The sequence below is a fragment of the Barbus barbus genome (genome assembly GCF_936440315.1).
Source record: "Barbus barbus genome assembly, chromosome: 32".
NCBI classification, from domain to species: Eukaryota; Metazoa; Chordata; class Actinopteri; order Cypriniformes; family Cyprinidae; genus Barbus; species Barbus barbus.
Window position 1 is genome coordinate 28,048,965 of NC_136760.1, and position 24,536 is coordinate 28,073,500.

Genomic DNA, 24,536 nt, shown 5'->3' on the forward strand with positions numbered 1-24,536 from the left:
GCCAAACACCAGACACAGGTACGGACATCTGTTTAACCTTCAGAGAATAGAAAAAAACATCTAAATCTATTTCTTTTTCAAAATAGAACTTATTTCCAAATCTATGTAATTTCTATTTCAACTGAAAATTATTTTATTAATGTTAATCCTCTTAACTAGTTTTCCAACTAGATTAATTACTGCTTTAAAAAAGTGATTATTGGTGTATATACATCCCATATTAAATTATTCACTTTTACCAGATTTTCTAATAGTTGTATCTCAGACAAATATTGTCCTATCATAACAAACCATACATCAATGGAAAGATTATTTATTCAGCTCTCAGATGATGTATGAATCTCAATGTAAGAAAATTGACCCTTATGACTGGGTTTGTATACCACAATAGCAACAAAGTAAAAAGACCATATAATATAGAAATAAAAACAGTAAAAATACAACATTTATATTCAAATCTAAACTGATTAGGATTTTATTAATGTAGAAATGGCTTTCCTTTAAAATACTGAAACTGCTAAGTTTTAAGTCGAGTTTATTTACAAAAATGTGCATGTTAGATGATGATGATGCTAACATGCTCCTTTTTATAATTTAACAACAATAAATATTATACGCATTTCATAATAATGATAAGATAATAATGCATAAAACAGACAAATAGCTACATAAAAATGTTAATAATTAAAACAGGAATATGTTGATAAAACATAATAAAAAGGGCATTTTCAGTTTTTTTAAATTCAATTTTTGAATAAAAAATACATATTATTCATAACGACACTGTAGACCTTTGTGTCGTTTTTAAAAATAATTAACCTGTTAACCTGCGCCCCTATTTTTGAGCATTTTGTGAAAAACGATATAACCAAATAAAAATGTCTGTAGCTCTTGAACCCTAAGGTCTATATTTAAAAATCTGGTGTTGTTTGAAACTAGACACTTGAACCTTTGTTACTCTAGAGTCATAATAACTCAAAATTAGTATAGCAATAGAGTAAAACAAGGTAAAATATACATGAAATTGACTCGCGATATGTTTTAATGAAGCTCACTAAGGGAAAAATGGATGAGACTTTCATGCCAAAGGCCTGAAAACACCATAAAGATAAAGCTGAACATCTGACCATGTTTTGATTCAAATTTGAGGATGATACTCCCAAAAATGTAGTTTCTGTAAGCTTTTATTTAAAAAAAATCTAGGCGTTCTTTCAAAAAAGCCATTTGGAGACCCCAAATAGACACTTTGTAAACAAATGTCCAAATGAGTCAAAACTACATAATACATATATGTATATCAATTCAGAACTGCTCTGCCCACCAAAACACACAATAAAAAACTATTTCTGAACAGCATTTGTAGTGCTGACTCATTTAGTCATTTGGTTACTGTCTACAAATGGCATTTTTGGAAAAAAAACGCCTAAATATTTCCTGAAATAAAATATGAAATAATACATTTTTTATAGGTAAAGACTTACAGAAAGTACATCTTTATGGTATTTCATTTCAAGAAAAGCTTTGGAAAAGTCATCTGGATATTTTATTTCAAGAAAAGTCTAGGAATCCTTTCAAAAATGCTATTTAGAGACTCCATAAGACACTGCATACTACATATGTATATCAATTCAGAACTGCTCTAGCAATGAAACCACAAAAAAAAACACAAAACTATTTCAGAATTTGAACATAACTAAACAGTCTTTATTCTGAACAATTCCAATAATGAAAACAGTGAACCAAAACAGATTTGATCATTTTTGAACTAGTGAAAACACAAAACATGCAAAATACATTTTTTTACAACATTTGTAATTTTTTTTAATTTTATATGGTAAATATTATGAATATTACTATTTTACTAATATAGTAATAGATTACTATTACTAATATTACTAAATAACAAAAAACAAACTATTTACAGTATTTACAGTGGAGGAAGACGCTCAAGCAGCCACTAAAATGTTTTTTTTTCTGACCATCTGGATTCACCAGACCTCTGAAAGACAGGAAAGAGTGAGAGAAAAAGAGTGAGAAAGTGTGTAAGCAAAACAAATCAAACTTGCAACACTGTTTACATTTTGAACACACACACAGACACACACACACACACACACACACACACACACACACACACACACACACACACACACGAACAAAACTCATGTAATCCCCTCATATTATCCCTCTCCGTTGTCATTTTTAGAATCTAAAACAGCTAACATGAAACAAAAGCTGCAAATACATGATAAACACACATAAACATTCAAGAGAAGGGTGGAGACACTTACGTGCTAATGCTATCCACGCTTCCCAGCGATCTCCAGCGATCTCCCGTGCGTATTCGGTTATTAAATTAGCTATTTTGTCTCCACACGTCCTCCAAAACACCACCAAACGCCACAGAAACACTTCTCAAGTCGAAGATCCATGATGGAGAGATTCAGATGTGAGCTTTGGACAACATCTGTTCGCTGATAACCAGTCTGTGTAGCGCCGCGACGCCATTATCTGTACGCTTCATGCGTAACCCGAGAGCGCACGAAAACACACGGACAATACGCCGAGCTATTCTCTAAACAATCTTACGTAAACTATTCAAACTGTCAATCACTGTAAACGTCCTTGTGGTTGGCTAACACTTCCATCCATCAAAACTGTGCTGGCGAGGCATTGGCTGGCTTCAAACACCCCTATTGTGATGTGTCCGGATTGACACCTCGCTGACCCATTCACGGACGCGCTTACTGTCCCGGGTTATAACAGCTCCTGCGATTGAAGGAGAGAGACGAGGGAGGGCTATTCTTACTCGGAAGAGACGATTCTGCTGGAAATAGATGGCGTTTCAAAGCTGGAATACGAATTATAATCGATATTTATTGGAAAATGGACGCTATCGATAACTATAACTCGAATCGCTTATGTAAACAAAGGAGGATCTATCGTGTTTTCCCCTATTTTTTCGTTGTTTTGGATTAAAAAGTGGATGCATTTTGAAGAGTGGACCCTTCTCTTGAAATGTATGCTGGTGTGTCTTGGAAAAGTCTGAGCTGACCAGCGCTATTGGCGATCAAACGTGAGTACTGCGTTTCGCTTTGTTCATTTTAAATGGCCGGTCTTTCAGCATTTCTGTTAACCCTTTCCTCTCTGGTGTATTGATTTCAAAAACAAGCTCAGATCGTCAATCTTGAGTGTTTTAGCTTTCAAATGATATATAGTTAATGATAATTGATTGAATATTGTTCTAAAACAAAGGTAATAAAAAGCGCAGACACGCCCGACCACGCCCTTCCGGCCCGCCCACGGGCCGATGCGGGTTAACAGGTTAATACACTTTTTTCCTCTTATTAAAAATGTTCTTACTACGCTACACCAATTACCGAAGCAAAATTAATAGAGAAAATAAAATCTAAATCTTGAATGAAAATCGAATCTTGTGACTCCTCCTCCTGCTGCCGTCAAACAATTCGGCATCAGTGTTTACGACAGTTGAGCGCGGAATCCGGCAGCGGCGTGCTCGGTGTCGGCTGACAGAACATAAACACACATAAACATATAAACACACATAAAGTCATCGGTGCGGTGAATGGAGACGGTGAGACAGCGTCGCATGTCTGAATGTGAGGCTTTACAGCTCTAAACCAACGCTCTGCTTTATTGTACAGCTTCTAATGTACTTTAATGCTTTTATTTCTGCTAAATGAATGAATGCATGACGTAAACTGCTCTATAGCACTGCAGTCCGGTCATATTAGTGATCTTTACCGAATATAATATGCCAATGTTGGTTGAGATGTACTAATAATGTGTTTCTATATTTGTCTGCTCAGCTGTTCGAGGCTTTTCTGTCTGTCAGGTGCAGAAAGCTCATAATTACACAAATAAACCAAAGCAATATCACTGAGATGAAGGTAGATTTGAAATGAAAGCTTAAACTGTTTTTAGGACAAAAGTATGTTCAGAATATCAGGGCGGGGCAAGTTGTCACATTTGTTTTAGCTGTGATTTTGATTAAAATTATTAAAATTAAACATTTCCTTGATATGTTACTATATTACACTTTTACTGTGTCATGAATTATTTTGGAAATAAATATAATCGGCTGCTTAATGGCAGGTTCTCTTCATTTACTACAAAACAATCATTATTTACTACTAAATTACTAATACAATTTTATTTGATATAACGAAATAACTATTTAGTAAATATTATGTATTATAACATTAGTCATAATTATTTTGTAGTAAATAATATACTATATATAAATTTATAATAAAATAAAATAATAAATATTACTATTACACACACATCAATATCAATGAATTACCAAAAAGAAATTAGTTGCAGTTATTATGTACTATAGGATAATAATTATTTATTAATAACTAGTATTATAATAAATATTTAATTAGTAATGTGATATACCTAAATAATACCTATTTATTTATTAATTATTATAATTGTATATTAATATAATATTATAGTTTGTTATTAGTTTCTTATTATAAATATAACAATACAGCTATACATATATATATATACACACTCACACACAGTTATTACTTTATTTGTTATTTATATTTTATTGAATAAATCTAAAATGATATAGGCAGGCATATTTTACATGCAGACATAAACTAATAATCGTGTTGACGAGCAGATATCGATGACTCCAGTCATGTTCATGATGTCACTGCATGTTTGTGCGCTCTGGCAGGAAGCGGCTGTCCATGGCTCTCACCTGTGACTTCCTGTGCATGAGTAACAGACAGCACTGAACCCACCAATCACTCCTCAGATCAGACGAGAACCCAACAGGATGGCGCAGGCCGTGGCCAACGTCGCCCGGAGGATCAACGCCACCGTGGAGGAGCAGAGAGACTCTCTGGGTACATACACAATAATATATTCCAGAGGAAGTTCAGTGTCTCCCCTAGACGACATGCGTGACCCTGCAGCACAAAACCAGTCATAAGGGTCAATTTTTCGAAATTAAGATGTATGCATCATCTGAAGCTGAATAAATAATCTTTCCATTGATGTATGGTTTGTTATGATAGGACAATATTTGGCTGAGATACAACTATTAGAAAATCTGGAATCTGAGGGAGCAAAAAAATCTAAATATTGAGAAAATCTCCTTTAAAGTTGTTCAAATGAAGTTCTTAGCAATGCATATTACTAATCAAAAATTAAGTTTTGATATATTTATGGTAGGAAATTTACTAAATATCTTCATGGAACATGATCTTAATATCCTAATGATTTTTGTCATAAAAGAGAAATGTATAATTTTGACCCATACAATGTATTGTGTTACTCATGACTGCTTTTGTGCTGCAGGGTCATATATGGAATTAAATGCCTTTCTTGTAAAAGAAAGTCATTCCTTGGAAAGTCACTGTCACTGAAATGTTGTTATACTGATAACTAATCCAAGACTTGATTCTTACTCATTTTCTGTTGCTGATTCCAACAATAGTGCCTGTTTAGCCACACGACATCTGTTTGTTCTCACAGCCCATTTTTACATGCAAGACGTGTTTTATGCATAATGCTGATTGCAAGGTTAGAATTGAAGCCAGTGACAGAAAAAAATGCAAACGTGCAACATCTGTGAGTTTTTACTGCATCCAAACCGATTTACAGATTTTGTGGAAAAAAGCTTATATTTATAAAGTTGTGTTTATGTTAAGTTCTTTGAAATCACATGGTGCATTTGAACACATTTTTGCAGTCTGTAATTTAAATTATACATTTTGAATACTCAATTAAAAATTAAACCTTGGAATTGTTATTTTAATATATATACATATATGCTTTAATGTAATTATTAACTATTTTTAATTAATTAATTAATTTTATTTATTTTTATTTATTTATTTAGAAACATTTTCATATTTTCTACATGATGGAACGTTTTTGATTATTTTTATTTATTTTTTAACTCAGCATCACCAAATTAGGTATTATTGGGTATTTTTTTCCAAGATGCAGGGCTGTGTAATTGCAAACAAACAAACAAAAAACTTTGTTTTTTATAATTTTTATTATTAATTATTATTGATTGACTGTTTAGTTCAGCCTGTGCTCAGTAGATGGTGCTATTGTGCTGAGAAGCTCCTCTAAAATCACATATTCGCTTGATTTTGACCATTTCCCAATTTATAATTTTCCTTAAATCATCATATTAGTCATTTAATACCAAGAGTAAGTAAACCTAAATGGCAATCAGCAGCATTGTGAAGCCTAACACTTTGATTATCCCCACATCAAGAGCCTCCAAATGACTGTATTAATTTCTGTGCGTCAGTCTGATAGTATTAGGCATGATTTTCTGAGTGATTGCACTATGGGAGCTTGTTGATATGCAGAGGCGAACAACACAATCTCTTAATTAGAGCGCTCATATTACTCTGATGCCAGACTCAATCTGAATCAGCACCGTTTTCTGCCTCAGATCTGTCCGACTGTGGCCTCGTTAGTTTCCCTGACGGCGTCTTCAAAATGATCCGCAGCTGCACAGACAACATCCACAAAATCTCTCTGGCCAACAACCAGATCAAGGCCTTGAGCAACAAGTTCTTCCTCACGTTTACTCAGTTAAGAGGTAAGACTGTCCTCGGTGTCAAGAGATGAAGCTTCAGTATCTCTGTAGAGCAATCTCTTTATATCATAAACAATATATTTCATTATATACTGCAGCTACTATTGCTGGAAATTAAATATATACATATATATACACATGCATATATACACTACCAGTCAAACGTTTTGAACAGTGGGATGTTTAATGTTTTTAAAGAAGTCTCTTCTGTTCACCAAGCCTGCATTTATTTGATCCAAAATACAGCAAGAGCCGTAATATTGTGAAATAGTTTTACTATTTAAAATAACTGCTTTATATTTGAATATATTTTAAAATATAATTTATTTCTGTGATCAAAGCTGTATTTTCCGCATCATTCAAGCACATATAGAGTCCTGTGTTGAAGCAGGGTTTTCTGGTCTGGTTGTAGAGGTGGATCTGCAGGGTAACATCCTCACAAAGCTGCCGGAGGCGGTCGGAAACATGCAGCACTTGATCAGCATCGATCTCTCCAAAAACAAGCTGCTGGTTTTCCCCGAGCGCCTGACGGATGTGAGCAGCCTCCAGCACATCAGCGTGGAGGGGAACCAGATCACAGGTGACCGGACGTATTAACTAGATGCATTATAATGCAATAGCTCACCCTGACATGATGTGTCACTCTGTGATTTGCATTATTCTAAACCTGCATGACTTGGAATGACATGAGAGTTCAGTATAATATCCAGTCTGCTGTAGTGTTATTTTAGTATTATTTATTTATTTACGTTTTAGTCATTTTGGCTTTTTGTCATTTTTTACTTTTTTTTAAAGATATTTCTATATCGTTTTAATTAACTATTTCATAATTTTAGTACTTCAGCTTAAATTGTTTTGTATTGTTTTATTTATTATTATTATTGTTGCCAAGGCCACTAACATTTGTCATTTCTATTTAAATATCTTCATCTAATGAAGATATTTTATTTTAGCCTTATTGTAGCTTTATTTCAGTTACAGAAAATTATTTGTAATAGTTTAAATTTTAAGTTTAAGTTAGCCATAACATAAAAATATATGTAGATTTTAATAAATAATTTTTTTATAAATAAAATTTTTTTTTTTTTATATATATAAATATATATTTATTATATAAAACAAATTCTTTGTTCATTTTCATACATCTCCTCTTGTCATATTTATGTTTGAAATAATGACATGTTTTTTGTATTTTTGACACGGTATTTTTGGGTGAATTCTACGGTGGCCAAGCAGTGCAAAACAAATCACGATTCTGAAAACAAAATAAATTACAAATGCAAATCCGAAAAACAAAATAACAAATCAGAAAACACAACGACAAATCAGACAAACCGGAAGAGGTAGGTATAGTTTGAGACAGCGCCATTGGTTTGGGAATAGATTACTCACCGCTGACTAGACGAGACATCTGTCAATCAAGGTGTACAGGAAGAACCTGAAGAAGAACAGTAGAGTCTATTAATCCATCAGTTCCAGTGGCACAGATGATAGTACGCGTGTCATCGTGCTTTTGGATGCGATCGACCCGGGTTCGAGTCCGCCTTTTGCCAAACTTTTCTTTTCTCCCTTTTCTAATCTCGTATCGCATCAGAAAGGCATTTATTTTCAATAAAAATTAAGAAAATAATCCAAAAGTTGAAAATAAAGTATCGGGTAGGGTTAGGGAGAGCTTTATTGTACCAATAAGGTGGCATCCATTTAATAATTTGAATTAAAATTATAATATACACTCAGTACGTTATTATTGCATACTGTTTTTTTTACTACAATACTGAGGTGCAGATAATTGCCACTATTTGCAACAAGTATATACACATAACACAAAATCCTGCTATTTCAGAAAAGTTCAGAAAGTGAATACTAAAGTTCAGAAAGTGTGTCTGTCACAGTGAATCATGATCTGTTAAGTGCATCTGCACATTTCATTACTGCCAACACAATTCAAACCCACCCAGTGCTTCTGGATCTATTCAAAAATGCATGATTGCATTAATAATTCACTTAAAATGGTGCACAAGCTCACGGTCCACACAAACGACTTCTGATTTCCACACGAACGAATCCACTTCTGGTCAGAGATCAGCAATATTCAAGCAACGCTGAACATCCAATTAAAGCCAAAGAGAGAAATTATTTAAAATACACTCCATATTGTGATAATTGGAGACTAAGTAATATGAATTTAATATTTTATCCAGTATAATAAGACATATAGTACTGTTTAAAGGTGTGAGGTTGATAATGTTTTTGAAAGAAGTCTCTTCTAGTCACAAAAGCTGCATTTATTTGATCAAAAATACTTTACAAATTCTGAAATATTTGTATTATTTGATACAGCTGTTTTCTATGTGAATATGTGTTAAACTGTAATGTATTTCTGTGATCTGCAGCTGTATTTTCAGCATCATTACTCCAGTCTTCAGTGTCACATGATCTTCAGAAATCACTCTAATATACTGATTTACTGCTCAAGAAACATTTCTGATTATTATCAATGTTATCACAATTGTGCTGTGATTTAGAGTTAGTAATGCATTTCATACAGCTTTACTGTAGGCAGCAGATATAATTGAGGCAGGAACAGAACAAATTTCCATATCAATTCACAAACACTTCCATAATACTTCTAAAAGGGATTTCATACACATAAAACCCAGACGCCAAACCATCGTTTCCATGACAATGTTTTTTTTTCTTGATTATCTGACGGCTACAGAAGATAAAAGTGTCTCGTAGAGCAAAATAACAGTCTCACATAAGTGTGGTCCATCTCAATACATCATAATAACATCAACAAGCAGCACAGTGAAAAACAGCACGTGCTAAACGCACAAAGAGAAGCGCTTCCTTTCAGATTTCAGTGCTTCTGCAACAAAGTGGATCATTTGTGCTTCTCTAGTGTCACTAAACAAAATAATGAGAGTTTTCCAACTGGCTTCTGGAACAGCCATTGGTCAGTCAAACAGACAGTCCCGCCCCCAAACTCACGTGATTGGTTGAGCCGGGCCGCTCAAACAAACATCAATGTTCTAAAAGAGTCAGCGTTTAACTCTTTTGGACATAAAATGATCAGTGACTGCCCAGAATGTTCAAAAAATGACACAATTCTGCTTTAAGAGTTTAAGATTTTTAAAACTGCAATTTTCAAGAGAAACCTCACTTACTTAGAATCAACACTTGCTTACTTCCGAGCATCTCTTGTGCTGTATGTTCTGGCTTGTTTTGAGAGGTGCAATGTTGTGGGCGTGTCTCTGATCATTGATTAGGCTCCTCCCACTCCCATTCTACATCAATAGAAACCACACGAGCGTTCATTATGTGTAGCTTTGCTGCATTTATGTGTTTTAGCAGTTTAGTTTTGCATTTTAAGGGGCAGTATACATTTTATGCATTTCCTTCTCCTCAAAGTCCCTTTTTATTTTCCATTTTAGCAGCTATATCACCCTGCAGCCCAAGACTGGTTGCCCACTGAAGCTAAGCAGGGCTGAGCCTGGTCAGTACCTGGATGGGAGACCTCCTGGGAAAACTAGGTTGCTGTTGGAAGAGGTGTTAGTGAGGCCAGCAGGGGGTGCTCACCCTGCGGTCTGTGTGGGTGTAGTGCACAGCCCGTTTTAGGCTTTAAGTGGGTGTTTTTGCCTATAGAACCTTTAAGATGAAAGTTTTATCCTAAATGTTTTGGTTTTAATGTGAAAGATGACCTGAAGATTTCTTGAAAGTGTTTAAAAGATTCACCCTTCAGTAAAACAAACATTATATTTATAATTCTATTGATGTTAGAACATGAGCTGAACAATTGTTGTATCATCTCGCATTAACAAAGATGAATAACTTCTGAAACAGTATTGCTTGTTGTTAATGTTAGTTAATTAATTAACTAATAGCACCAAGCACTCTAAAAATAAATAAATAATTAAGTAAATCACTGCACCTGTTACCACAACTTAAACGCATGGTTGCAAATAAAAAATTAATATTGTATGTAATGTAAACTAAAATTTCTACTAAACTAATATTAGAATTGTATGTATTTATAATATTTATTTTTTGGTTCCCAGCATGCTTTGCATAGGACTAGATAAGGAGAATAAATGCTAAATTAATTATTATTTAATGTGTTTTTAGTGAAGGGAAAGACCTGATAGTGTTATTTTTAGAGTGGCTTTAGACTGCAAATGCTGTTTGCTAAATGCATTAAAAACTGATGTTGCCATGTAATCTAATATGTACTGTTCATTTTACAGGTTTAGAAATAAATCACAGCCCATCTTGGGTCTGTATCTGATCTCTGGGTATTGCTTTGTTTTTCTTAATGAAGTAAACATTTGTCTCTCTTGGAGGAGATTGTAAGATGCTGCACAGGTCTCACGTCTCGTGTCTCTCACTCAGAACTGCCGATGGAGAAGCTGTCTCTGATGCCTGCTCTGAAGACTGTGGATGTGCGGAGTAACCCGCTGATGCCGGAGGCTGTGTCTTTCCCGCATCACTTCACGCTCCTGACTTGAGTAAACACATACAGAACATGAGGAACGGCGCTTCCGTCTCTCTCTGATGCTGCTGTTTCCTTTCCATGCACTGGACCGCATGCTGTGCCTCTCAGTTTTTCAATAAAATATTTATTAATTCATGCATACAACGTTTGTTTTCATTCTACACACGTCACTTCGACATCTGTGATGGTAAATTACACCTGAATTCTAATAGAAATTCAAAAGGCTCTACAACTCAAGAAAATGTGTCCTTCATAACGCCATTAGGTTTTCAATGAATATTTAATTTTTTTTGTTCATATCGTATCAGTATTACTGTAATTGCGACTCTGAGATCCCGCTCGCCTCCTCACACTCAGAGATTGTTTGTTTCTCTGGCAACGTCCGTGGGTGTCTTTATTTATAAAAGTTTCATTGATATTAACTACATTAATATCGAATATGCTTATGAGCAGTATTCAAGAACACAGCAGGTGCATCAGGTTAATCAAATACAATTTCAACAGCAATCTACATAACTACACAAAAAATATCAACTCTGTCATTTATTCATCCTCATGTTGTTTCAGACCTGAATGGAACATAAAAGAAGCGACGTTGCTATTTTTTACGACTGTTTTTGTCTATAAAATGGAAGTCCAAAACTACATTATATACCATTACTTTCATTGTAATTTATTTTTAATTAGTATTTTAGTATTTATATTGCCTTACATAATCCACTACATATAAATAATTCATAATACAATATATAATGTAAAGAAATATATATATAAAATAAATACAGAAATCGCATTGTATTTATATTATATATTAATATCAAATTACATATTTACAGCCTACAGCATAGCATTTATATATTATAGTGTTATCATTAGTAGCCTTGCATAATCTACATTATATATACATACACACACATATATAGATATACATAATGTATCATCCGTAATATAAATGTACATTAAATAAATAATATGATTTAATATCATAAAATAAATTAATCACACTATTAACATATACAATTATTATTATTGTTTTATTATTATTATTATTATATAAAATATGTATTTTATTATTTTACTTAGCCATATAATGACTGCAGTCCAGATCAGTCCCTAAAATATTGTTGTCTTGATTTCTAAGCAGCAGTAAAATAAGATATATCATTTTGCTGTTCAGATTGTAATATGAACTTTTCCTCCTTCAGCACGTGATGCAGCTCTTGATCTTATACTCTGATGAAGCAGCTGTAGCTCTCGTTCTCTGTGGAGTCACACTGAATATAAATACATGAACGCTTACACTGAGAATTAAAGTTTCTAATGCTTATCATAGTAGTGCATTATAAGAGCTTTCAATATAAAGGAGTGCAAATGGAGAAGCTGGAGTAATAATAGGTAGTAGCAGAATATTTCGGTCTGCTCTCAGGTGATAATTCAGCCTCTTGAACCTACTTGAAAACTACAAATCCTGAAGTAACCGTCTCAAGCGCAAAAACTTAAGAGCTTGTTATCTGTGATTACGCCTCCTGAGAGACGAGCCTGCGCTCAATCCTCCAGTAAGATGAAGAGAAGCGCTCACGTCTGCCGTCTGGAGACTCGCAGATGATACTCAGCTTCATCAAAATGTTTTCAGACACACATTCATTCACCTGCTCTGTCAATAATGAGTCAGAGTTAAAGTGTCATTGAGGTACAAAATAGAGAAAGCCAGGGTAATCCTGTAATCCCACTCAAAATAATAATGTGACCCTGGACCACAAAATCAGTCATAAGTGACAATTTTTCGAAATTGAGTTTTCAACATCATCTGAAAGCTGAATAAATAATCTTTCCATTGGTGTATGGTTTGTTATGATAGGACAATATTTGTCTGAGATACAACTATTTGAAAATCTGGAATCTGAGGGAGCAAAAAAATCTAAATATTGAGAAAATCACCTTTAAAGTTGTTCAAATCAAGTTCTTAGCAATGCATATTACTAATCAAAAATGAAGTTTTGATCGATCTATCTATCTCTCTCTCTCTCTCTCTCTCTCTCTCCTCTCTCTCTCTCTCTCTCTCTCTCTCTCTCTCCCCCTCTCTCCCTCTCTCTCTCTCTCTCTCTCTTTCTCTCTCTCCCTCTCTCTCTCTCTCTCTCTCTCTCTCCCCCTCTCTCCCTCTCTCTCTCTGATTGTAGCGGTAATTAATGGTTTGGGGTTTGGCTTTGAACTGTTTGTTTCACTAAAAGGTTTTTTCCAGCACCAGCAGACGCTGCTGCTCGAGGAACACTTGGCGAAATCAGATAGATTGTAATCATCCCCTCAGGAGCGTCTAGTGTTTGTGCGTCACCCAGTATTGGGACGATCAGACATCAGGTTAACAAAGAGCGTTCGGTCCTTTATGTTTCAAAGGCCACATTAATTTTTCCTATTCAAGATGATCCCAGTTCCAAAGTGCCAATTATTCCTGCAGAGTCATTGACGATGCATTTTAAACAAGGAAAAACGGCCTCTGGGAAATCATTAATAAGATTCAATCTGATGCTCCATGTACCATTAACTCTTTTGCATTTTGTCTGAATGTTTAAGGTCAACGGTATCAATAATGCAGCAGTGATTGACCAAACAGAGCCAGAGAAAATGCATGATAAATTTCCACGTGTTTTGTCTTCTACAGTCGATTTGCACTCAAACTTTCCAAGTCGAATCGTAAATTTTATAGAATATTTGTGGAATTTCACTATCACTGTAAATGCAGCTGATGTGAGTGTTTCTGATAGTCAAGGTTGGTCTGGTCACCATAGTGATTAAGACAGTCATCCTGTGTATTGCTGCATCTGTTGATTATGGGAACTCTGGTTTGATTACAGCTGTTGTTCACTGCAAAGCATATTTGATATTTCTAATATGATGGGCTGCGCGATTAGAAATGCAATGCACATGTTTTCTCCCACAAATCAAACAAGAACAGACAGGTTGACAATCTCTTCATAGTATGCAAATATGTACAAATATGATTTTTGTTTGATCCGAGTAAATATTCTGTTTACTCACAGCATTCAGACGTCTTGTTTGTGAACAGAGGCCTGAAAAGTGTTTGGAAACATCTCACTGTTTGAATATCTATTAAAATATTTTCAGGGCTTACATGATAATCACTTTTCTCTTTCTCAGAAACAGCACATTCTTCATGCGTCTGATTGGTCCAGACTCTCTAGACACGAGAGCATTCCTGTCTCTCAGAGCGTTTATCATTTTTAGATCAGAATGAACTGCATATTTCCAGCTTAAGCTCAAGAAATGCTTAAAATCAGACCGGATTCATTCCAACTGATGAACATTTCTGCTATAAAGTTTGCATCATTTAGCGTCTTTAAGTTTTTATTAATATTTTTAATTAGTTTTTAATTAGTTTTTGTTTTTAATGGTCCCGTCTTTAGTGTAAATGTAAAGTTTGGGATTTCAATTTTTTGGTCAGTTTTTTTTATTTATCTATTGAATATATATCTGAATATCAAATATCTATCTGGTAAATTTCCTATCTGAATTTGATGGATCTATATGAATATCAATCTACCTAAATATCGGATCTGAATATCAAATATTTATCTAAATATTTATCTATTTATATATATCTGAATATTGAATATCTATCTGAATATCAAATATCTGTCTAAATAGTTGTCTATTTCTATCTGAATATTGAATATCTATCTGAATATTAAATATTAATCTGAATATCTTTGAGTATAAAATATTAATCTGAATATCAATCTACCTAAATATTGAATATCTGAACATCTGAATATCTAGATATTTATCTATTTCTATCTGAATATTGAATGTCTATCTGAATATCTGTCTATATTTTAGTGATTTGCTTGTGTTTTTATGTCTTTATAGTAATACATTTCTAGTTCATTTTTAGTTATTTTAGTAAAACATTTGTATGACATAAAATGTATGAATGCCACTGCATATGCGCATAGATATTTTTACTCTGCTTTAGCCATATTCAAGTGTTTACCTGCTTTACTTTCTCCTGTTGATTGGATTATTTCAGGTCTACATCAGTTCTTTCAATACCTTCAGCATTTCAGTGGATTGAGCTCAGATGAAATTACATTCGGATCAAGCTCAGTGAATCGACTGAGGTGTTTACCTGAGCCATCGGTTTGGTTATAAATGGATAATTTGGATGCATGTAAACCATCCTAACCATCACTGCATATTGGAGATGTTTCCCTCATCTAATCCACTCGATTCATCTCGTCATCTGATCATAAGACCTTTTTATGAGCTATAAACATGTGTCAGACCAGAGATGTGATATGAACCAGAACAGAGAAGAAAACATTTAAAAATACACAAATGAAATCATAAAAGCATTCTCGGAAAATAGCACCACATTGTGCTTATATCTGAACAACTTAAAGGGATAGTTCACCCAAAAATGAAAATTCTGTCATCATTTACTCACTCTCAAGTAGGTCCAAACCTGTATGAATTTCTTTGTTCTGCTGAAAGTAAGAAAGTTTGTAACCAGGCTGTTTTGGGGCACCATTGACGTCCTTAGTAGGAAAAAAAATACTATGGAAGTCAATGGTGCCCCAGAACTGCTCTGTTTCCCACATTCTTCCTTTGTGTTCAGCAGAACAAACACATTCATACAGGTTGAGGGTGAGTAAATGATGACACAATTTTAATTTTTTGGGTGAACTGTCCCTAATTAAACCTAATTAAATGAATAATTATTTAGTCATGTTTTATTTGATTTTAGAGTACAATGCAAAAAAACAATAACATTTAAAAAATAATGTTTTATTTCTCTGAGAATATCAGCCAATTTGCATGCACCTATTTATTTAATTCAATTATTAATTACTCCATTTTTGGAGTTATTCATAAGACGATATACTGCAAAATATGGTGGTGTTAAATATATTTACTGCATATTTGCACCATATTTTCTGCTGACTTTAGCGCATCAAAAATAGAGTGTGATGGTGTTGTCACACATGCTCTGCTCCTGATAAATCTCCTACAAACACCAAAATAAATGTGTTGAAAGAAACCCATGTTCACCACTAATATGAATATTAGGCCTGAGGTGGGAAAATATGACTTCTTGAAAGATGAGCATCCTAAAATTCCAGAATAGAAATGAGAACTGATTACAGTACTAGCATATGATACGAACACTGTATTGCTGGAGCCATTCTGCTTCAGTATTCATTGGTTTGTCAGTGTGTTTGTGCATTCAGTGGTGCAAACACAGCAGACAGGAGGTTCATCTGAGACGCATGGGTTACGCTGACTAGCTGGTTAATTACTGCTGCTGCTGGTTGAGGGTCAAACACCTGTTGCTGTGCTCAATCCAATGCATTTCTCTTGTTCATCCTCACACTGTCTGATTCCATCAATGAAATTATGTTTATTTTCACAGAAATTACTCAGTCATCATCACTTGAACATCTTTTACATTCTCATACTCAAGTGTTATTTTAGCATCACTCAGAGGATATTATAGTTTTTATTAATGTTCAGAATATTTCATTTTTATATTTCCTGCTTTCACTTGAAGTTAGTTTTAGCAATTTTGTCATTATTGTTAGTTTTATGTCTAAATAGTTTTTAGTTATTCATTAGTTTTAGTTATTAAGTGTTTAATATTTTTTCAGTTGATGTTCATTTTGTTTGTTTTTTAATGGTTTTAGTGCTTTAGTCTTTTTTTGTAAATGTCTATTTTTTTATTTATTAGTTTTATTTTAGTTTTTGTGTTAGTTTAATGAGAAATGTTGAATTGGCAACTAACTAATAAAAAAAGTTTAAGGTTTTTTCCGTTAATGTTTTTGTTTAAAAATGTTTTTAAGGAGTTTAGTACAGAACAGGGCTCCTTTATTCAATAACTGTTTTGTTTTGTTTTCCTATTTGGGTTTATGTATATCCTTTAATTTTTAAGATTAAATCTTAGATGCCCGTGTTTCTTGTGTGCAAAGATTTGATTTCAAAAACAGCATCATAGCTATTAAACTATTTCCTGTTAAGATATTAAAAATGCATTTAACCTCAGAATGATCTCAAAGTGAAAAGGTGCTAAAGTCTGATTTTGTGGTGCTTTAAAATTCAATTATTATAATCTTAATTCATAAAGGATTTGGAAAGCGACAATGAGTGTTGAGTACTGTAAGGTTAACCCTTCCTGCTTTAAATGTTTCAAAAGGATTAACAGTTGAAAACATTCATTAGAAATTTAGAAAAGTAATCAAATGTAATCACATTACTTTAATAAAGTAAATGAAATACGCTACTTATTACATTTTAAATATGTAATCTGTAAAAAAATCTGTGTGTGTGTGTGTGTATATGCTAGATAGATAGATAGATAGATAGATAGATAGATAGATAGATAGATAGATAGATAGATAGATAGATAGATAGATAGATAGATAGATAGATAGATAGATAGATAGATAGATAGATAGATAGATAGATATACATTTTTGTAACCCTATCAAATTTTCTGACTTGAGCAGCTCCTACAAAGCAAAAAACTGATGATGAGTTTAAGTATGAGATGCAAATAAAGTTCAAATGTAAATCTGTCTGATCTAGAATCTCAGGTAAGACGGTCAAATATCCATGCAGTGAATTTCACATGGCAGGTCGAGTTTATCCGCCCACTCTCATTCATTTTATATTCCCTACTAAATATTTGACCTTCCAGGCTGGATATTCAGACTCGGGCTGTTTGTTCTGCGCAGTCGGTCATCATTAGCAGAAATCACACTGATTTACACAAAATCTGCAGAAAGTTGGTGCAGGTTTCTCTAAATAATGCAGCGAATGAATGAGATAAGCTGAGTGCAGATGAGTTTAAAACAAAAGCGAAAGAATCAGTAGAAATAGAATAGAGTTCAGCTGGTGTGTCTGTGCCGATGTGAGGCTCTCCAGAGAGCAACACACTATGGATTCTGTCAGAGTCAGACGCATCATTCCTCCTGATTCATTGTGATGCTCGGAGAGACTCGAACCGGAGGAGAAACAGTCCGTAAAGAACAATCTCTCAGCCGCCGCATGGAAGACTGAACAGAAATAAATGAGAGGGAAATGATATCTGAAACGACAGGAAGAGCAGAAGAGCAGCCAAAGTACTGAGTAATATGTTAATGAGATAGATGAAGATTAACATATTACAAGTTCTGTTGCTAAATTTTCTATTTGTTTATTTCTAATTAATTCATTTATATTTATAATAACAATAATATCTAAATATTTTATATATATATATATATATATATACAGTGCCCTCCAAAAGTATTGGACAGTAAAGACAAAACTGCTCTGTTGGCTGTGGAGTCAAGACATTTGCAAATATGATTAAAAGATGAATATGAGACAAAACTAGAGAATGTCACATTTTATTATTAGCTGTTTCAACACATACATGTTTTACCAAATAAAAAGAACAGCACTTTTAGAGTTCATCCCACTCATTGATGTGAGCATAAGTATTGGGACAGTTGAACATAAGGCAGATATAAAAGATTAAAAGCTATTATTTAGTTACAGATCCCTTGCACACAATCACAGCAGTGAGTCTGTGACCCATAGACATCACCAGACTCTTGCTCTCATCTTTGAAATACTTCTCCCAGCCTTTAATGCAGCCAATTCCAATTGTTGCTTGTTTTGGGGAGTTTCTGCCTTTCCTCTCCTCTTCAGCTGCTGAAATTCATGTTCAATCAGATTTAAATCTGGAGATTGACTTGGGCAATCTAAGACTTTCCATTCCTTTGCTCTTATAAACTCCTTGACTGAACTGGCAGGGTGTTTTGGGTCATTGTTCTGATGCAATATGAAGCACTTCCCAATGAATCTGGTGGCTTTTTCTTGAATATTGGTAGGCAAGATGGTTTTGTACCCTTCCAAATTCATTCTGCTGCTGTCATCATACATTAAGTCATCAGTAAAGTTGAGAGGGCCTGTTCCAGAGACAGCATGCATGCCCATGCCATGACACCACCTCCACCATGCTTTACAGATGAGGCTGTATGCTTGGGTTCATTGCAGTTCCCTTTTTTTCTGCACATTTTTGCTTTCCCATCACTTAGATAAAGGTTCATCAGCCATAAATCAAGACTTTTGGGAAAATACTCTGTGGACTGCCGAGACAAAAGTTGAACTTTTTGGAAGGTGTGTGTCCCATTACATCTGGCGTAAAAGTAACACAGCATTTCAGAAAAAGAACATCATACCAACAGTAAAATATGGTGGTGGTAGTGTGATGGTCTGGGGCTGTTTTGCTGCTTCAGGACCTGGAAGACTTGCTGTGATAAATGAACCATGAATTCAGCTGTCTACCAAAAAATCTTGAAGGACAATGTCCGGCCATCTGTTCGTGACCTCAAGCTGAAGCGAACTTGGGTTCTGCAGCAGGACAATGATCCAAAACACACCAGCAAATCCACCTCTGAATGGCTGAAGAAAAACAAAATGAAGACTTTGGAGTGGCCTAGTCAAAGTCCTGACCTGAATCCTATTGAGATGCTGTGGCATGACCTTTAAAAAGGCGGTTCATGCTCGAAAACCCTCCAATGTGGCTGAATTACAACAATTCTGCCAAGATGAGTGGCCAAAACTCCTCCACAGCGCTGTAACAGACTCATTGCAAGTTATCACAAACGCTTGATTGCAGATGTTGCTGCTAAGGGTGGCCCAACCAGTTATTAGGTTTAGGGGGCAAGCACTGTTTCACACAGGGCCATGTGGGTTTGGATTGTGTTTTCCCTTCATAATAAAAAAACTTCATTCAAAAACTGCATGTTGTGTTTACTTGTGTTATCTTTGATTAATATTTAAATTTGTTTGATGATCTGAAACATTAAAGTGTGACAAACATGCAAAAAATAAAAAATCAGGACGGGGGACAACACTTTTTCACACCACTGTGTGTGTATATATATATATATATATATATATATATATATAGTGTGTGTGTGTGTATTTATTTTATTCTATTTCAATTAACATGGTAAGACAACAATTTACGAGTTCTGTCGCAAACATTTTCTAATGGTAACATTTACTTATATTTATAATAACAATAACATGTAAATATAATGTATTTATTTTATTTTATTTTTTATTTTTATTTATTTTATCTTTTAATAAATTATTAATTTATATATTTATATTTATTTTATTTTATTTATTTATTTATTTTTGAGCACTAAAACATTCAGCAGCATTAAAAATCTTCTAAAAATCTCAAGAAAATAAATAGCTATTTATAACACACGTCAGCCAACCTGACGTCAGCAACCCCTCGCGCGCAAATGATTGACAGGCAGAGAGCGTTCTATTATAGATCAGTGGTTCTTACAAATAATAATAATAGAGACTGAGACAGAATTTCTATGAACGCTATTCCAAAATGTAATAAATAAATGTAAAATATATATATATATTACAGTATTTATCTTCTAGCTGTGGGTTAAATGTCAAATTTGCATGTGGTACTACAGCACCTCTATACGTATTATATTATATTACATTATATTAAAAAGTGCATTTTTATGCATTACGACAAATTTCGTCTCTGAGGCGCGTCGCCATTGCGCGAACGAAGCGCATTTAATTGATGCGCACAAATATTTATAACGAAAAGCAAGAATATTTGAGAAGTTACAGAGTTACTGCTTCTCTCTCTCTTTTACACACACACACACACACACACACACACAGACTACTCTGCTTCTCTCTCTCTCCTTTCCACACACACACACACACACACACACACAGACTACTCTGCTTCTCTCTCTCTCCTTTACACACACACACACACACACACACACAGACTACTCTGCTTCTCTCTCTCTCCTTTACACACACACACACACACACACACACATACACAGACTACTCTGCTTCTCTCTCTCTCATTTACACACACACACACACACACACACACACACACGGAGTACTCTGCTTCTCTCTCTCTCTCCTTTACACACACACACACACACATACACAGACTACTCTGCTTCTCTCTCTCTCATTTACACACACACACACACACACACACACACACACACACACACGGAGTACTCTGCTTCTCTCTCTCTCTCCTTTACACACACACACACACACACATACACAGACTACTCTGCTTCTCTCTCTCTCATTTACACACACACGCACACACACACACACACACACAGAGTACTCTGCTTCTCTCTGTGTGTGTCAGTGCGGTTCGAGCGTCTGAGCAGGAATGTGTCTGAATGTATCGACATTTGATGAGTGTTATTTCAGCACTTTGCATTTATCTGGGGAACTAATTAACATGTGATATAATTAATAAGCGCTGGGATGGAGCGCTGATGTGTCTGATATCAACAGTGACATACAGCAGGACAGATGCAGGATCCGCACACTTTACCAGGTAACAACTTTTCATATCTTCATACCCAGCTTCCATAATAACATCTGTAATTTAATTTTCATAATAACATCTGTACATGTAACTTTCATCATAACACTATCCGACAGCATGAACAAATCACACATTCTGGTGATACAAGGAGGAAAATGAAATTGACCTCTAAAATGAAATTAGTTATGACAATCAACAACAATAATAATAACAACAATAATAATTATTATTAGGCTATTATTAAATTCGTTTTAATGACTTGATATTAATATTAAAATAATTTCAGTATTGCATATGTGTGTAGCCTACTATTGATGTAAAGTCAGTGTTCAATATAAATGCATACATTTATCTGGATTACTGTTATTAGATAAGTTTGGCTGTACTCTCTCAAAACAAAGCACATAAACACTAGGGGTAATTAACCTCCAAACATACTAATATCCACCCTTGAGGGGTAAATAGAGTTCATCTTTGTACTGTATCTGCTTCTAAGCTCATGTGACAGTGTATGAAAGGGAATTTGTATGAATTATTCCTGAGTACATTATATATGACAGCAGAGGAGGTTAACTGGCTCAGATACTCTTTGATGCTCTCAGGTTGATCAGAACCTGTTGTAATGTGTTTGGATTCTCTGCAATCAGCAGCGATGTTACAGATGTTACTGGTGCCCAGCAGGAATCACAGACTGACAAAGAATGTCCAGGAATTTTGCAATTCAGCATCAATATTTTAAGTTAAAAATTCATGCGTATAAGGGAAAGTGCATAATTTAGGTGGTGCTGCATAACTAGTCACCCTGTTTTACCTTATTGCATATTTTGCAGGTTACTTATATAGTCTTGTAGTTTCCCAAATAAATGTATAAGTACAAATATTCAATAGGTTTATGACTTACTTTCATCTCATATAATCTTGTCACAAATTTCTTGCAGTCTACTGGCTTCTTCAATACAACTGGATGAAGAAAAACCAGTTTCCTTTAGACTGTCATTAAAGCTTAATCTTGTAAATGCAAAAACATGTTTAGCAACTTTTAAAAGTGATTTTCCTTTCTTGTCCTTAAGTAGCTATCTATTGGAAATTTCCTTTTCACATTTATATGAATTTATATTTACATTTCACATTTATATGAATAATGGTTTAGTTACACACCTGGGTTAAAGCTGTTGTGTGCTTGCTCAAAATTCAGTGTAAAAATGTAATGCAGAATAAAAGCCAGACTAAATTAAGCCTTCTCTGACCCAGCTCAGCTCCTACCATCAAAGTATATATAGTTGTTAATTGCTGTGGAAGTGCATTTATGCCACTTCTGAGCAGCATTAAACAGTCTGTGCAAAGACACCTTAATGCAGCTTCAGAAGTGTTTCTGTGCCACCTTTGTAGTGTAAACTAAAGGCCTATTTACACAGCTGAATTAAGGCTGCTTTGTGCCTGCTCAAATTCAGTGTAAAGAAGTAATGCAGAATAAACAGTGTGCCCCTTTACTGAAATAAGGCTGCTTTGTGCATACCCAAAATTTTGTGTAAAGATGTAATGCTGCTTAAAAGCCAGACTAAATTAAGCCTGCTCTGACCCACCTCAGTCCCAGTAGTAAGGAATGTACTTTTGCAAACTTGTTATGTATTTATGTGTAAATGCATTTATGAGCAGCATTAAACAGAAGCACTTCTGAGCCACATTTGTAGTGTAAACTAAAGGCCTCTTTACACGGCTGAATTAAGGCTGCTCTGTTCCTGCTCAAATTCAGTGTAAAGAAAGATGTAATGCTGCATAAAAGTCAGACTAAATTAAGTCTATATTAAAGTATATATTTGTTAATTGCACCTTTGAGCAGCATTAAACAGTTCATGCACCTAAATGCCACTTCAGAAGCACTTCTGTTCCACCTTTGCAGTGTAAATCGTACCCTTTTACTCGACTAAGACAGAAGCGCTTCTGAAGTGACATGTAGGTGTTGCATGTAAAGTTTCATTCTTTTTGTCACCTGCACCACTTGATGTCATCTGTGATGATCTGATGAACAGAGAATCACCATCATTCTGCAAACTTAACAAGCAGGATTAGCATGACAGATGCAGAGGAGACTCTGAGATTCACACTCAAGCAACTCAGCTAAACATGTTTCTGAGTGCCAGAAGCAATAGGTGAGACATTTCTCTGGTTCCCATGGCGATGAATAATTAAAAGAGAACGAGAGTGCAATAACACCCATGACACTAATCTAATACTTCCAAACCATCATCTGTCTCTGGCATCAGTTCCACATCAAGAAAACTTTCAGTCCACATATGCTGAGCATCCAGCTGCAGCTGTTTTAATGCATGCGATGAATCTCTGCAGTCTCCTGCGCAGGTGAAGCTGAAATAACCGCTGCAGGGCCGAGACAGATCGCTCGCCGATGAACACTAAACGGACGGCACACAGAGCCCTAGCTGTCACTCAATTCCTCCCATTAAACTCATTCAGGGAGCATCGACGGCCGTGTGCTCACCGTGGGAAGTAGATTTCACTCACGCTGCAACTTAGAGATTTAAAGAACAGGAAAGGATGCCCTGGAGACACGGATATGCGGCAGGCTAAAGTGCAGAGCTGTTTATCTGAGCTCCAGCAACAAACCCTGGGAGAAAACGCTGAGGCTAAGCTCATCTCAAACACTATTACATGCTAAAATATGTTTAGCACAAAGGATATGAGCACAAAAATATTTAGAATGCATTAGGCAGAGGCTTTTTATCCAAAATGACTAACATTGCACTGAAGCTTCACATTTATTTCAGTTAATGCATTCCCTGGAAATCGAAACTATGATCTTGGTGATGCAGTATATATAAAATAAATTAAATATGTAATTTTTTTTTTTTACTTTTCAAATAATCTGGCTAAATGTGAGTCTCTTTAGAGTCATGATATTTATTTTACTTGATAAAAAATACAACTTGTTAAGTGTAACCTTAACTTTACTTTATTGTTTATTTTTACAGGGACAATGCACAATTAAAAGTAATTGCACCAGA

At 34.7% G+C, this 24,536-nt stretch overlaps 2 protein-coding genes across 6 annotated transcripts in view; both read left to right on the forward strand.

The window, feature by feature from the left end:
* The first annotated feature begins 2,801 nt into the window (after nt 1-2,801).
* LOC306851923 (alpha-actinin-2) overlaps nt 2,802-24,536 on the forward strand; it is a 349,741-nt gene continuing 328,006 nt past the window's right edge. Inside the window, exon 1 of the mRNA XM_079388434.1 lies at nt 2,802-3,076. The gene's annotated coding sequence lies outside the window, so the exon portion shown is untranslated. The remainder of the gene's footprint in view (nt 3,077-24,536) is intronic.
* LOC306851998 (leucine-rich repeat-containing protein 20-like) lies at nt 3,488-11,239 on the forward strand. Of its 5 annotated transcripts, XM_079388560.1 has the most exons (6): nt 3,492-3,620; nt 3,831-3,911; nt 4,718-4,889; nt 6,461-6,610; nt 7,020-7,187; nt 10,997-11,239. In XM_079388560.1, the coding sequence occupies exons 3-6, from the start codon at nt 4,820-4,822 to the stop codon at nt 11,110-11,112; spliced, it is 504 nt and encodes a 167-aa protein (XP_079244686.1). In that variant the 5' UTR covers nt 3,492-3,620; nt 3,831-3,911; nt 4,718-4,819; the 3' UTR covers nt 11,113-11,239. The 5 variants fall into 5 exon arrangements, with proteins under 5 accessions (XP_079244684.1, XP_079244686.1, XP_079244685.1 ...); XM_079388558.1 differs by lacking the exon at nt 3,831-3,911 and having other exon boundaries at nt 3,488-3,595; XM_079388559.1 differs by lacking the exon at nt 3,831-3,911.